Raw genomic sequence first — 17322 nt, 5'->3', positions numbered from 1 at the left:
ATGTGCAATTAATAATGTTAGTAAGTTTCTTCAGTCTGAAAGTATGGATATTGGCATTGCAGTCAACCTTTTACAATGACTTATTGTATTTCTTGATGAGTATAGAGAATGTGGATTTTCCGGTGCCATGGATGAAGCTAAGAAACTAGCAAATGACATGGGGTTTGAACCTAAATTTCGAAAAAAACGCATAACCCGAAGAAAGAAACAGTTTGATGAAAGTGGCAGTGACGATGTAACACTATCAAGTGAAGAATCTTTTAGAGTAGAATATTTTCTGTTTATAATTGATCAAGCTCTATCTTCCCTTCAACTCCGGTTTGAACAATTTAAAAAATATGAAGAGACTTTTGGATTTTTGTTAAACTTAGAGAAGTTGAAGACTGAAGCCGATCCCTTAAATAGCTTAGAGAAGTATTGTGAGAAGCTTGAGAAATTTTTAAGTCATGATGGACGTTCAGATATTGATGGTTATGATTTATCTATAGAATTGATGACCCTAAAGTGTTATTTAACTACTGAAAGAACAACAATTGATGTACTACATTATTTGGCGAAACTGGATGGTTTATTCCCAAATGCTTATATTGCTTATAAGATTTTGCTAACAATATCAATTATTGTTGCAGCAACAGAAAGAAGTTTCTCAAAATTGAAGTTAATCAAGAATTATCTTAGATCAACCATGTCTCAGGACAGATTGAATGGATTGGCTATGTTGTCAATTGAGAAAGAAATAATTGAACAACTTGATTATACTAATTTGATAAATATTTTTGCATCTAAAACTGCTAGACGAGTATTGTTTAGGTAGTTTATATAAATATTTTATATATTCTTATTTAATATAATATAAATAATTGGAATATTATATTTGTTTAATGTGAATGCAAATTTTATTGTTATTTTGATTCTTTACAAAAAATTGGGAGGCGCTGCCCCTGAACTCCTACTATTAATAGGGGGCCCATTTTTTCCCTCCGCCTCAGGCCCCATAAAATACAGGCACGGCTCTGCTTCTTGCCCGCCTCTCCTGTTTGGCCGGAAGCAAGGAAGAAGAAGAATCAAAGGAGGGGCATTCTGCTCTAAACTATACTTGGGTTCATGTATTAATCGGACCTTCGGGTACAGACCCTGGTCTCTTCTTATTAATCACCATACCCGAACCCTATAGTATTTGGTTTGGGTAGCTCGATCGACCCATTGACACCCCTACTTATGCTACCTAAATTTTAAGAATTAATTATTCCTAGATTTTGTGAGAATATAGTCATATAGCAAGGCTAGAATAATTTCTTTGAAGACAACATCAAACCTAAAATGGTTCATTTAAGAAAAAAAACTTAATTGTTAAATGAAGAGATTTTGCTTATGCTAAATAAATCTTGTTAGAAAATGACCCTTCAACCTATCGATGGATAGAAGAAACAAGCACAAAAAATGCATAAAGAGAAAACAACCACACACAAGAATAAAAAATTTATGTTTGACAAAAACTACCTACGCCCATGACTGCACTAAGCCTTCTTTTTTTATTGATTGGGATACACAGGAGAGAATGCCTCCTTAAATAGTAGTCGACAAATTTTACGTGGAGCCTACTAGTGTTGCTTGATACAAGGAGTCTAGAGTAAAATTACATAACTACCTTAAAAAAAATTTGGTAGTTGAATCTACAAAAATTATGAATTTATATACAGGTAAGAAACAGTGGGTTGGGTTTACCCGGACCAAACCCTATAGGGTTCGGGTATGGTGATAAATAAAAAGACCTGATTAAGACTCATGGGTTGGGTTTGACCCAAACCCAACCCGTACCAAACTCTATAGGGTTAGGGTTTGGTGAAAAGTAACAAGGTCCATTTCGAATTTGGGTCAAACCCAAAAGGTTCAACTAACATGCAGAGCCAGTATGGTTTGTGAAATTTTATGCCAGACTCAGGCCCGACCCCAGTTCTGACTAAGATCCACAAATTTTCAATGTAAAAAAGATAAAAATTATTATTTCAATGAGTATGGTCCAGGTCTGGTTCATGTAATCCTTATAAGATCTGGGTATGGATTCTCTTATAGCAGGTCCTATTGGACTCTAGTCCAGAGTCCAGACCCAGTACCAGCATCACAAATCTGGTATGTGTCTAATTCCACCTGTGTCAGAACCAAACCAGTTTACACCCCTAGGCTTATCATTCTATTCTTTGGTACATTACCAAGATGAAAGAGGCATTGATTTAAACTATGTAGATTGCATTTATTTTGTGAGATGAAATGCAAAAAAGGAAGTTGGGTTTTGCTGAGGAACTTGTATCAATTGTCAAATTATTGGATGCCTTGAAGAATGCATGAGCAAAAGCAGTAAAAAAAAATTGATTTTTTTTTTACTGCTTTTGCTCATGCATTCTTCAAGGGATGCTGCTATTAGAACCCATGCGCACCAAGTCATGAGTGTGTTCGTATAAGAAAATTTAATGGAGATTTTTTAAAATAGTTCTCACAGTTAGATGTGGTAAATATATATTTTTGTCATGTTGGCAAGCAAATGTCTTTGTTTGTGCAAATTGCAATGTTGATGATGCGCTATTTTGGCACCTTTGGACTTTAGGGCTGTCAATGGGTCGGTTTTGTATGGGGTACTGAAGCCGGCCCGGACCCGTACATAAAAAGTACCAACGCGAATAATATTTGGGCTGACCAGAACCCGACAAGAGCCATATGCGGGTCGGGTTTGGGTTACTATTTTTTTCAGGTACTCGACCTGAGTTTTTTTTATCAAGTATATATATATATATAAGTAATGGGTCCATGCTAAACCAATTTGGTGCTAAACCGCATGCTAAATGGATTTTTCAGGCTTTTTTCATTTTATTTTTAAATTCTGACACTACAGATGTGATCTGTGTACTTGATTTTAGAGGGATCAGCTCTTAAAGCATTTGATTCCAACACATTGGTGGGTTTTTATAAAGTTTGAAAAATCAACGATCCAAAATCTTTGTAAATTTTTTTAGTCTCCAAACATCATTTTTTTCATCAAAAACACATAATCCAAGTGTGAATTCTTAGTAAATCAACCATGCCCAACACATTTATGGGGCCGGAACCGCATAAAAAGCACCATAGAAGCCTGAAGAACCCATTTAGCATGTGATTTAACACCAAATTGGTTTAGCACGGACCCATTTTCCTATATATATATATATATATATTAGTAAAAGTAAACTTCTGAAATCATTCAAATCTAGGTTTGAGATTTCATTTTCTGAACCATTAATGGGATGGGTTGGATACCCAACCTGTTGTCAGCCTACTGTTGTGTAAGCATTAATCACTCCTCACCCGAAGTGAGTCTTCAAATAAGTGAAAAAAGTGCTCATTGTTGGTTGAATGTGTTTATGATATTATGCCAGTATTTATTCTAGAGAAGATGTTCTAGCATTTGAAAGTCCATTAAATTAGACTCGAAAAGATTACAGGGTACAAGAATATGAGTTTGATATTTCTTCGCAAGTGATGGAGATTTGGAGACATTGACCGTGGCTTAGGATTTTCTTCTATGGTAAATCTCGCTGTTAGGAAATTAGAGATCAGGATATGTGATCTTGATTAGATAAAATCTCTTACTAATTAGAGGTTTGCTTGAAGGGTTTGTTCCTCATATGCTAGCTAACTCAAGATCCCAAACTGACACACCTATTAAAGCAGTTTAATTTTATTAGCTCTACCATCATTACCCCAACCATATGTCATCGGTTGGCTTTGTGATATTTAAGGAGCAGGGTATCGTCGGGATATAAGATCCATTTGGATCTATTTTTATTATTTAACATTTATATAAATACTTAGTTTGGATATTAGTTTAGGACCATGTTTTGGATCTTATTTGATATCAGATTTATCTAAGATCTGCAAGTTTTTTAGTGCTTCCCTTTTGTTTGTTATAAATACTTATTATAGAGAAGAAGAAAAGAAGCTAAATGAATTATTATGAGTGTTTAGTTATTTTACCAGTATGTTCTGTTAATTTTATGTTTTCCATAGTTTTTTAGTTTTGTAGTTGCATTAGTGTGAAGAGGAGAATAGCTCAAATGCCCAACTTAACTTCAATTAGAAAGAGCAAAAAATATATAACTTACAATAGAGTCTCAATCCTAAAAATAGCAGGATCTAAAAGAACAAGAATAGATGAAAAAATACAACAAATCTACAACAAAAAATATTCACTTACAATCAAATGAGATAAACTAATATTTAAAAATAATTCTCTTTGCTTAATCTTCAATTGATAAGCTTGAGATCCCAAAAATCATCCCTTGATGTTATACTGATACTGGGGATCACGATCCTCACTTTCCTTTTACCCATAATATTTTCAACACTCACCCTCAAGTTGGAGGTCTTTTGATACTTAAGATGAACTTGGTACTAATTATACCTTGCTCGAGTTTGATATGAAAATTAGATTGGCAGCTATGTAAAGTGCTAATTGATTATCACAATACAGGGTGATGCATGGGTTGAGAACGATTTAAACCCAGATATGATAAAATATATTTCAACCAAACAATTTCGATCATAGCCATAGCCATTGCCCGATATTCGGCTTCAATCGAAGACCACGAGATTGTAGCCTGTTTTTTGATTTCCATGAAAGAGGACTCTGCCCAAGGAAGGAACAATACCCTGTAGTTGACCACTTGGTGAACTAACAACTAGCCTAGTCTGAGTCAGTGTAACTAACAAGACAACCACATAGTGCTACTGGAACTCAATGATATGCCTTTTCCTGGTGAACTTTTGAGATATCGTATAAGTTTCAAAGCTACTTTCATGTGGTTTCCACTGTTCATGCATAAATTGACTTAAGATATGTAGCGAATAGGTAATATCGGATCAAGTGATAGTTAGATAGATAAGGCATACAACGATATCAGGTCGGGTCCTTGAGTATATCTCTTGAGTGATCCAGTTTTAAGTGTTGTTCCATTGGAATTTCATTAGACCAAGATCCAAGATATCCAACTTCTTTCGTTAATTCAAGAGTATATTTTCTTTGATTTAGAAATATTCCTTGTTTGAATCTAGCAATTTCAATTCTCAAAAAATATTTCAACGCCCCGTTGCTGTAAAAAAAATTTTATCTTGCTAATATTTTCCTCATAATTACTAGTGATAATTATATCATCAACGTAAACAAGGACGAAAGTCATTTTATCTCCATATATGAAGAAAAATAAAGAATAACTAGAAAGAGATTGTAGGAAACCTGCTTGCTTAAGAGCATGACAAAACTTGGCAAAACTTATGGTTTGCTTTAAATAAAAAAGGGATTTGTTTAAGTGTCACACCAATGACTCCGCCTATTTGGCATATCCATGTAGTATTTTCATGTTGATTTCTTTATCTAAATCCCCACATAAGAATGTGTTGTTGACATCCAATTGGTATAATGACCAATTGAATATGGATGCTATGGTAAGAAGACAACACATTGAAACCAGTTTGACGACTGGGGTAAATGTATCATGGTAGTTGAAGCCCTCTCATTGGGTATAACCCTTAGCAACTAATTAGGCCTTATACCTTTCAATAAATCCATTAGATCAATATTTGATCTTGAAAACTCATCTTGATCCTATAGCTCATTTTTCTAGGGGTTAGCTTGGAAAGTGTCCAAGAATTATTTTCTTCCAAGGCCTGAATCTCAGTTACTATATGGCCTCTTTTCGTCTTACATCATGTAGGGTTGAGTGGTAACCTTTGGGTTTATCATGAGAAGAAATGGAAACATGGAAAGCTTGGCGGGCTGCAGAGAACCGTGAAAACAAAAGGAAATAACATTGGAATTGAGGGTTGGCATAAAGTGTGACATTGGAACAAACATAATCATCTAGGTATGTTGTTCTATTCTTGATGCGATCAGACATCCTAAGAGCCATGGGTTCAACATTGGATTCATTAGCAACATCTTCATTTTAATCATCATGTTGGATTTGATCATTGGCTTCATTGTCCAAAATAGGTATGGGTACCTTATTAGGTGGATCCACCAACAGGTGGCTGGTCTCATAGACATCCATAATGGGTATAGGTAAAACTTGACTAGAAACATGTTTTTCTATTTGAGTTTGGAAAGAAAAAATATTTTCATGTAAAATAGAGTTCCTACTAAAAAAAACATATTCATTTTTCAAATAAAAAACTTTGTATTCCTTTTGACTATAGGGATAACCCACAAATATACATTGATGTGCTCTACTATCGAATTTGTGTTTGTGATGAATGTTATGTGCATAACACAAACATCCAAAGATTCTTAAATGATTATAATGAGGTTTGGAACCATAAATAACTTCATGTAAAATTTTATAATCATCCAAGACCTTTGAAGGTAACCTATTTATCAAATAGGTTTCCGTGAGAACATACTCTCCCCAAAACTTGATTGGCAAGTTTTCTTAGAATCGTAAGTCCCTTGTAACTTCAAGTAAATGCTTGCGTTTGTGTTTGACAACTCCATCTTGTTGGGTGTCGAAACACAACTATGTTGGTGAAAAATCTCATTATCATGAAGATAGTTTTGTACATCTTGAGAAAAAATAAAATTAATGTGAGATTGAAACTGATTTTTTATCAAAGCAATGAAAGATTTCAAAATCTCCTTTAATTGGGACTTGAATCTCATTAAGAAGATTTAAGTGGAATGACTATAGTTGTCCACCACAATAAGGAAATAGTGAGCTCTAATGAGTGAATGAGTCTCATATTGGCGCCAAAAGAATACGAGTTCAAATAAGAGGAATGTTTTTATCTTACTATTGAGAAAAGAGTGTCGAGACTGTTTAGTGTGAGAGCATATCTCACAATGGCAGTCATTAGAAATTATAAAACCAATAGTTTTAACTAAACATCTCAATTGATTATTAGAAGGGTAGCCTAAACACAACAACTTTATTAGAATCAACATCAAGGAAGTAGAGTCCAACACACAATTCAACCACTCCAATCATCTTCTTTGATCGTGGGCCTTGTATCTCACAATGATCATGGTACAGTTCAATGATTGGTTGAGTTTACTAATAGAAATTAAATTAAATCTAAATGCTAAAACATAAAAAACATGAGAAAGACAAATATCATGAGAGATGAAAACATTTTCCATGTGAGTAACAAGTGACAATGAGCCATTAGGGAGTTTGACAAGCTAGCTGGAAGTATGTGATTCAATGGATGAAAAGTTCAAAAATGAGTAGCACATGTGATTGGTTATACCAATATCAAGGATCCAAATCTTTGATAAGGGGACAATAAGGTTACTTGATATATTGGCCATTATGGAATCAAGGCAAGTAGATTTGCTCCAGGGTGAGTTGAGGGGTGGTACTCACTAATGCACTACTTGATGTCGCTTCTCTTTAAGCAATATTAACACTCAGATTATTCTTTTGAAGGAAACCATTCAATTGATAGCATATGTCCTTGGTGTGACCAAGTTTTCTATAATGGTCACATTTTAGACATTTTCTATTCACTTTGCCTTTTCCATGCATGTCATGACATGATGGTCATTGATCACGAAATCCAAAATCAATTGTTGAAATCCAAAATCAATAGATGCTGCCACATTATTCTCCATGCTTGGGACAACTCACATATCGTTTTGACGTTCTTGGAGCAATAAATTATAAGCCGTGTTGGTGGTGAGAAGCATATCCATGATAAGGATCTGACTACAAACCACATAATTAGTCTCATTCAATCCCATTAAAAATTGAACTAGTCATTCTTGATGATGTAGATCACCAAATGTTTTGGCAACTCCATAAGAACATGTATAAAAAGTTATTTGTGTTGAGAGTTCATCTAAAAAGTCTTGATTTTAGTATAATATGCTACTATATTGACATATTTTTTTGATGGAGAGTAACGATGGAGCGATGAATATGAAAGATTCACGTCTATTCTTTTGAGAAAATTGTTCTCTCAAATCACTTCAAATAGTAACAATAACCTTCCCATAGATGACGCTCTTTGAAAGATCTTGAGAAAGTGAATTTAGAATCCATGATAACACAATATTGTTGCAATGGGTCTAGGCTGCATATGAAGGTGATGTTGGTTTCGGTTTAAGCATAGAACCATCAATGAAGCTCATTTTATTTTGCTAATAATGCTATAGTCATAGCACCACTCCATGGTTAGTAGTTGTCACTAGTAAGAGGACTAGTAATGAAGAGCTCACCTGGGTTGTTTGAATGGTGAAGATATAGAAGACTCCATGGTTGGTAGTTGTCACTAGTAAGAGAATTGGTAATTGACTGCATGGTGAAGCTATAGAGGATTGCCATTGAATTTAGGATTGTTTTGGGGATCTTTACCATTGTTTAACATCCTATCTTGCATAGCCATGATGATAGAATGAAATGTGATAAGTAATGTTTAGAATGAGGTATGTGAGATAAGCTACTTTGATACCATGTGAAGAGGAGAGTAGCTCAAATGCGCAACTTAACTTTAATTAGAAGGAATGAAAAATATATAACTCACAAGAGAGTCTTAATCCCAAAAATCATGATTTGAAATAGGAAAATAAATAAAAAATACAATAAATCTACAAAAAAATATATTCAATTACAATAAAATGGAATCAACTGTGATTTAGAAATAATCTTCTTTCCTTAATCTTCATTTGATATACTTTAGATCCCCTAAAATTATGCCTTGACTATTATACTTTTTGATATTTACATGGAGAAACCAACCCCATGATCATAGACCTAGCTGTGTTGTCTCTGTTTGCCATACGTATGGTACTGACTTTCCTTTTATCCATAATATTTCCAACATAGGGTATCGATTTTGTGTGTTCAAGAGTGAACCTCATGTCTACTGTATCACTTTGACATGCTAAAATAGTCCTCTGTGATGCTTTATTAAATAAAATATAGGATCTTTTTTATTTACAACAATCATTGGATTCCATGTACTTTGATGATAACAAGGAAATGAAATTAAAAACCCTAAAAGCTGCTTAGAATAAATTAATCAAGATGTAATGAAACAAGTGTCCTAAAAATTACCATCTACATGGGGTTGGTCTTAAAGTCTTGTTTCTTCATTGTTTCCTATCTAAAGATATATCTTCCACCATATTACAATCTTTCAGTGTTCTTATGACATTTCTTCAAGTCATCAATATTCTTTTTTGAGAGAGGATCAAGCCTATGATGGAGTTACCATCATAGGTTTAAATCACCTTGGTGGGGATGCTCCATCTTTTGGATGGGCCCACCCTTTTTCCTAATGTCCTTCACTAGATAGAGGGCATCCAATGGGTTTAAAATGGATGGCTCAAAAAAAATCTGTTCATACCTTTTTTATTTATGATAAATTACATCCAAAGAACCTAAGGCAGTTTTAACATCACAGGTCATCCTAACTTGATCCTTTCTCTTCATTTCCTAATTCCTCGTACTTGCATTCTACCAACTTTTCTTATTGGGATTGGCCCCTATAAATATCCAAAACATTCTAAAATTCTTAAAAAAAATTGTTTCACTTAACACTCTTAAACAACTTCCATTCTCCAAAATAAAAAACTCTTAAACAACTTCTAATATATTCATTATGGTGTTATCCTTATTTATAATTCTATGTATTCAATCTTAACATATACATGCACTCTTCTTTTCCTCTTGCATTTAGTTGTCCATTCTCCTCACCATATCATAATGCTAGTAGTATCGCAATCTTGTGGAGATATCATTTTAATTGTAGGGACCATACTCACCAAAATATGAAATGGATGCGAGAAGTGATACGTGAAGCATGAAGCAAGGAGAATTTAAGTAATAGCTCAATGTGGGAAGCAAGAAGCATTTAAAAAATTATAAGGGGAAACAAGTAAGAAGGGCTAATGGAAGCCAATAAGAAGTACCCAAAAATACCCATTATATGTAGGTTTTATAATAATAATAATAATTTAAAAAATACAAATTCCTTACATGACAAGTATATTTCTAACATTTATGGATTGCATATTGACAAGCAAGCTTTTATGAAGTTTTAGAAGTGTTAAAGAAGCACATGATTTCATTCTTCTGAAGTGAACTTCCTAGAAAGCGAGCTTCTAGCTGCCTGCATTTTCATTTCCATGAGGTGGGAAAAGGCTAGCAAGAAAGCTCAATCCTTTCCCACCTTGAATGAAAAAAGCAACATGGAGTGATGGGAATGAGAATGAGACGAGCTGGCAGCCTTTCCCTTTCTGCAGTACCTTTCCTGTCATTTTTTTCAGTCTCACCTCCTTTCCATGAGAACATTCTCATCCCTCCCTCAATGCTGGCAACTGTGTGGGCCCAAGCATGGGAAAAGTACCTTATCCATTTCCACCTCATGGGAACTACAGACCCTATTTGTTTTTAGCTTTTGATAACTATATAGGGCATAGACACTCATTTATCGTATGACACCTCATTATCTTGTTGCCACTTCATCCATACTGGTACAAATTTTACTACTCACATTTTTTTTAGAATATAACATCTTTTTATGTCCTATATCTTAGGTATTATACATCTCAAAATGCACAAATATTTATTAATATAATAAAAACTATCAAACATACAATTGCATATTATAATAAGTTAATTAAATAAGCTATTTGATTATCATAATCATCATTATTACGTACTTTGTATTTTCATAAGGTGGTTTGGAGTCTACCCTCTGGTAAGGCCCTGAGATGGATGGTTTCTCTATAGAATATTTCAAATTCTTGTGGGAAAATTGTAAACTTGACTTTTTTTGACGTATTCTCTGTTTTTACCATAATGCTGAACTGCCCTATTAGATGGGGTCAATCCGTACCTAGTGCTTATTCCTAACATTCGATATTGACATATTTCATGCCTATGAAAACTATCAAGCGTATTATATTGTTATTCAATCTTTCATTTGGCTTGCTTCAACACCTTTGGTTAGTTGGAAAGATTGCCCAGCATGTCATCGCAAAGCTTGTCTTTGTCTACTAGAGCTTCAAATGATATTAGCTCAGAATCTACCAACTCTTAGGGTACGACTATGACACGATATTTTAGCCATACGTTTATACTAAAAAGATGGTCAATAGTAACTAACACTACAGGAAATTTCAGTTTTACTGGCACAGTGTTTGCACAGGCTAAGACATTAGTACTTGGTAATATGAGAAATATCTTAGACATTAGTACATGGTAATAGCTTATCAATTATTTAACAAATTCACCTCTCCACACTGGAGAAGCACATGCATAAGATTACATAGAAAGCACTATACTGGGTCTACTTAGTTTGACATCTAAGAAGATAACCAGAATCAGCATCATGCATTTTGTGCCGAAAGATGTGTGATCGCATATTGGAACATGATGCATCATGATCATGGAAATTGGAATATGATGGGTGTACTGTAATTTAAAATGGTAAAAGGCCAGTTTGAGACTTTCATAATATTGGTTAGATAATTTATACAAATAGGAAAACTAGTGTTTCTCTTATTTATGAATTTATATGTGATGTTCTTCATATAATGGATTAAAGTTTTAATGCCAATTATGTACCGAACTTCTTGTCTATAATATAGAGTAAAGAAAACTGTTGATACAGAAATTGTCTTTATGAATGATTTGGCAAGTGTTGTTTGCATAAAACCACTATAACAAACTTCTTGTGGAAAATGTTTTTTTTTTATTATTGGATATATACATCATCATGTCTATAAATTTTGAAGTTGACTAGAGATTGAAGATTTTGTATTAAAGGTTAACATTATTGAGTTGATACGGTTTGTTAGCACAAAAGTGCAATTATATATTCAGAAAAGAGGATTGGTAGCGTGAATATTGAGGTACAAGAGAAGCAAAACAGAATAATATATATATATATATATATATATATATATATATATATATATATATATATATATATATATATATATATATATATATATAGATATAGATATAGATATACTATTGATTGAACAATATTGAAGTTGGCTATTAGGCATTATCTTAGTTGAATATTGAAGTATAAGAGAAGCGATATGACCAAGATTAGCACTATAGTGAAATTAGTAACTGTATTAGCCACTGTAGATATACAAAGAAAGAGTACACTTTTGTCATGAAAGTGGAGTATAGTTCCTTGTTTCACGATTTTTGAGGCCTCTTCTAAGCCGATGACGGACATTGGTAATAATAATACAGTGATAAATTGAAAAGAATAATAGAAATCTTTAGATAGCTTGATTATGATGAGTAACTTTTTTGACATCCCACACGATTAATTTTTTTCTTTATCAAATCTGTGCAGAAATAATTCCTTTATGATGGATTTTTTTCCCATTAAGGAGAAATATAGATTTATCACTTTACCCTCCACCAAATGGTAGCTTGTTAGACTTTAAGATCTCTGGTGTAATGGATAGCCATGCTTAGCATGCTCTGTTATTTATTATATACTGAGTTGATATAGTCAATTAGTAATGCGATCAATGTTGAATAAAACTCAGTAGTTATTATATATCCTTACTAGTGGTTCTAAAGTTATTATATATTCGTAGCATTCAAAAGCTCAGTAGTTCAAGAGAAATTTGAGATATTCCAATTATGTAGCTTGGAACTAAGATAAAATAAAGTGGACTGGACATTATACATATAGTGCAGTTAATATTTTTTTTTGACATGCTTAATCCTATAAATCATTCTATGAGAAACACATTTTAATGCTAAGCCATTTACATCCTACACGAGGAGAATATAAGAGCTTCATTTTGCATTGAGTTTCCTATGACATTCACATCCTACATGATATAATGCGCTTTCTTGCTTGCTTCTTAATCAATATTCTTGGTCGATCTTCTTAGAACCTTAATGCATGAAATGAGTTTAGAATTTGCCATAAGGCCCTTGAAACAGGAGTCACGTTTTCATCCATGAAATATTGAAAAAAAAATAAAAAAATGCTTTACGTACCAATTAAATAGGAATATGAGTAGATCCTACTCACCCAAATGGAAACAAGTGGCTGAGTTCCATTGGAATATACACGTAAGAAGCAAATTCTAGTTGTGTTTTTTTCTTTTTTTCAAGCTATGCGTTTTTCTTCACCTTGCGACGGTAGATGCTATATAGAAAAACATGTTCTAGATTGGTTGAATTGCCACAAACTCATGCATGTTCTTAGTAGACACCAAGAACTAGTCAAACCTTTTTCTTTTTATTTCCTTCAAAAGCTAGTTAACCCAAAATTTTTCTGACAAGTACATTCATAAACAAGAAAAAAGGAAGGTACATATTATATCTGCTTTGCAATGCAAACACCACCAAAATACATATGCATTACATTCAGCAGCAGCAGCTGTAGTAGCAGTAGTAGAATCTATAGCTGGTTATCCTAAACACCAAGAAGCACAGCAAACACTCTGTCATTTCTTATACAATCTTCATCACCATCTATCATTTTATACATCATCTCTTGGTGCAGGCTGCTCAAAATAGCTTATGATTTCATTAAGGCATTGCTTTCCACCTTCTTCATCAACCTTCGCACTCGCGAGCGGATCGAAGGGCGCAATCACATGGCCGTGCTGCTGGATGTACTCGTCTTCGTTTATAAGCGAGTTGAGGAAAGAAGAGAATATGTCGTCGGAGCAGTAGTCCATATCGTCGACATCCTCGCTATTCCCTTCACTTTTATCAGCTAACATCATCGTCATCGTCGTCTCCGCGCCAGATCCAACTTGACCAACATTTTTCTGAAGATGTTCGTGCGGTAGAGAAGGAGGAGGAGGTGGTGGTGGTGGAGGAGGAGATGGAGTGTGGATGATTGGAAAAGACAGGTGGGTAGGGGTGGATTTGTAAAAAGGAGATGTGGGTTGCCCATCTGATTTGGAATTAGGGTTAGGGTTAGGGTTTGGGGGTGAGTCTTTTAAGGGCCTGTGGGTTCTTGGATCTATTCCTTGGCTGATGAGCTTCTTGCTGAGATGTGTGTTCCAGTAGTTCTTGATCTCATTGTCAGTTCTTCCCGGAATCCTCCCAGCTATCAGCGACCACCTGAGATTCAACACCATTATGAACATCATCCAAAAGAGTGAGAAAGAGAAGAAGGAGGGGTGGTAGTTTTACCGGTTGCCAAGGAGGCGGTGGAGGCGGAGGATCAAGTCCTCCTCGTCGGCGGCGATGTGGCCGCGCTTGACGGAGGGACGGAGGTAGTTCATCCAGCGGAGGCGGCAGCTCTTGCCGCACCGGAGGAGACCCGCCCTCTTTGGCAGCGTCCGCCACTTGCCCTCACCTTCCCTGCTGATGTAATTGGTGAGCTTCTCGTCCTCCTCCGGAGTCCACGGCCCCCGCTTCACTCCCACCTTGCTGCAGCAAGGCGTCTTGCTCCCCCCTCCTCCTCCTTCGCCCCGCGCCCGCAACGCCGAAGACGACGACGTTCCGCCGTTCGATCTCGCCGGATTCTTCATTATCGATTGGTTCTGGTGCAACCCCGCCGGAGAAGCTACGCAGAGAAGAGAAGAGAAGAAGACGATGGATTGGATGGATGGAGAAGGGATCGAGATAAAAGTGAACTGTTCTGTTGCAATAATTTTGTCATAAACAAAAGAGAAAATTTAAAGGTGGTATCAAGAATTTTGGAGTATTTCAAAAGAGCGCCTAACTTTTAGGAATTTCAAAAAGTGACCAGACTTTTGTTTGTGAAGATCAAAAGCAAACGTTATCTTGGGTAGTAACTAGTAACTAGTAAACAGTACAGAGATATTTACAGTGACACTCTTGGTTTTATATATGAATTTAGGTTGCGAATTTTGTGAATCTTATTTTAGGTCTTGCTTCTTAGTTTTTTATTTTTTTGTTTTTAATTTTATTTATCTTGATAATGTATCGATAACAAATCGGTGCAACTTATAAAAAGAGAGAAAACAGTAGTTAATAATAAATGCAAATTTGTTATACTTTTTTATAATTTAATGCCAAAGCTATTCATATTTTTGGCCAAGGATTCCTTACATTTTGTGATTTTAGCAAAATCTACATGATTGTTTGGGAGAAGTGAACCATTTTCACTTGTGTGACTGTTTAGAACACTGCTGAAAAGTTAAAAGTATAATTGGAAGAGCATTGGAAAAGTCATCAAGGGCCTGTTTGGAATCTCGGCGCTGGGATGAGCCTTTATGCATTTGGTGTTCTGAGAGGCAAAATCTTGGCCAAACGCCCATGGTGGTCTCGTTTGGAATCTCTGGTGCTAAGATGGGCGTTTATGCATTTAGGATAGAAAGTGAAGCCCTTTCTCCTTTATATCTACACTAAAGGATGAATTAATTTGGCAGCTACCACCCACCTCCTAGAGGTGGTAGCTGACGATGCATAAACTCCATAAACGCCCATTCCAGCTACCAATCCAAATGGGGCCCAAAGCAAACCAATTGTGTGGGACCTACCACCTGAAACGTGCAATTAGAGTTGTCAAATACCACTCCAATTCCATTATCCCAAACGTCCTTGGCGTTGGGTATTCCCCATTTCTCACACTAGCTACCTCGAACAGCTAGTCTCCAAATAAAACCTTCAAGTAACCGTGACAAAGTTTAGCAAACGTTTTGAAAATCAATAAAGTAAAGCCGTATTTTTTGAATTCCTCCGAAAATTTAGTGTCGATTCTGAAAAAGTTATGTAAATAAGGGTGGGGGGCAAAGATGAGAAAAAGAAAGAGGGGGAGGCAGCTGATTTGACAAAACATAATTTTGTTGTGTTTTGAAATCACCACCGTCCATGACTTCAATCTCCACCATTGATTGTGAAATGATGACATCAGATCATTAGTGGGTCTCACAGCTTTCACAGTGAACGGTGATGGATGAAGGCATGGACGGTAGTGATTTCATAACACAAAAAGGTTTTGTTTTGTCAAATCACCTGATCTATCCTCGAGAGAGGGCCCTTGAACCAGATGTAATGTAACGAAGGGGCTAATTTACTGAAAACGGTGGGACCCCAGTTGGCGCTTCCACGGTAGTGCCAGCGGCACCTGGTGCGCGCGTTCCATCCTCCACGTTTTTAGTGGGGCCCACTCCTGAAAGGAAAACAATTTGAAGTGTATGCCCCCCACTATATCACGTCTGCTTACGATCCTGACCGTCTGTTCATTGGCTTTGACGGCTGGGATTTCAATAAGGTTCGAGTACTTGAGTATCAAGCCTCGTGCATGGCCCACTTAACCGACCATTTACGGATTCTTCCCCCTTTCATTCTCGTCTTGCTTGCTGACGGTAGGGCTGCCACGTTTCTTCAACTCGTGTTCCGTGTCGTGTCCCCTTGAATGCTATCTCTAATGGAAAACTTTATACAAGTGATTGCGTCTCGTGTCCGTGTGACCTAGTAGGGCCGTCGATAAGTCAGGTTTGTGGTGGGTATTTGATCTGATCCAAACCTGATCCATTGGGTATGGATACAAAAATACCGGTTCGAATGTTATTCAAGTCCAACTGAAAATGAACAGTTTTTTTTTTTTTTTTTTTGAATAGCTAGCTGGGGTTAATCAGACCCCTACCAGATATCTCTTAAGCCCCATGTGGCAGAGGGATTCGGACCTGGGTCTTCAGCTTGGCACAGGACCCCGCTTACCACATGTGACAGCCTTAATGGTGGTATTTTTTTTTTTGAAAACAAGGAACCCATCAAGATTGAAAACTTAATTGGCACTACTGGTGGCTATACAGCCAGGTAGTTATGCAACCACCTGTAGAACTTGCAGCGTTCCATCACATGGTCCAAGAAAGAAGCTGTCTCTCTAACTTTATATATCCAAGAGAGGATCCAGTGCTTGGCCCACACTAAACACAGAAAATCACTGTGCACAACAAACACGTTGGGGTGAGGCAAATTTTTTTATTTTGTCAAATCAAATGATCTGCTGTTGGATGGATGCTCTTTGCATGCAATCATGTCGCAAAATTATTAGATGAGCAAAGATCAAATATCAAAGGGATGTAAATGTTAGATATTTTGGGCCGGATCAGGTTCAATTGGAGGTGACCCTGTTTGACACAAGGTATACCAAAAGACAAGGATAAATCGGGACGGATGTTATTTGAATCTGAATAGTTCACATTCCGAAACATTGGGTTCAAGGGTCCTGCTTACCTTTCGACCTGACGGCCTGGGCTCATCGTGAGTGACGATAGGCTATATTGCCGACCACCCATGTCAATGCAAGCTTTGATCAGACTGAGGATGACTGCTTCCAGTAAGTTTTTATTGTCCGTGCAGTCCAACAATGGGTTATGGG

General features: G+C 36.0%; 1 protein-coding gene across 1 annotated transcript; it reads right to left on the bottom strand.

The window, feature by feature from the left end:
* Positions 1-13232: 13232 nt before the first annotated feature.
* On the bottom strand, positions 13233-14965 carry LOC149830438 (transcription repressor MYB5-like). Its single transcript, XM_090016517.1, has 2 exons — positions 14160-14965; positions 13233-14087 (listed from the first exon to the last, which is right to left on the bottom strand). Exons 1-2 carry the CDS (start codon positions 14498-14500, stop codon positions 13496-13498), a joined length of 933 nt encoding a protein of 310 aa, XP_089872643.1. The 5' UTR covers positions 14501-14965; the 3' UTR covers positions 13233-13495.
* Between the last annotated feature and the right edge of the window lie 2357 nt (positions 14966-17322).

The sequence above is a fragment of the Nuphar pumila genome, chromosome 8 (assembly GCF_984573655.1).
Source record: "Nuphar pumila chromosome 8, dmNupPumi1.hap1.1, whole genome shotgun sequence".
Taxonomy (NCBI): domain Eukaryota; kingdom Viridiplantae; phylum Streptophyta; class Magnoliopsida; order Nymphaeales; family Nymphaeaceae; genus Nuphar; species Nuphar pumila.
This window is presented reverse-complemented; position numbering and strand designations above follow the sequence as displayed.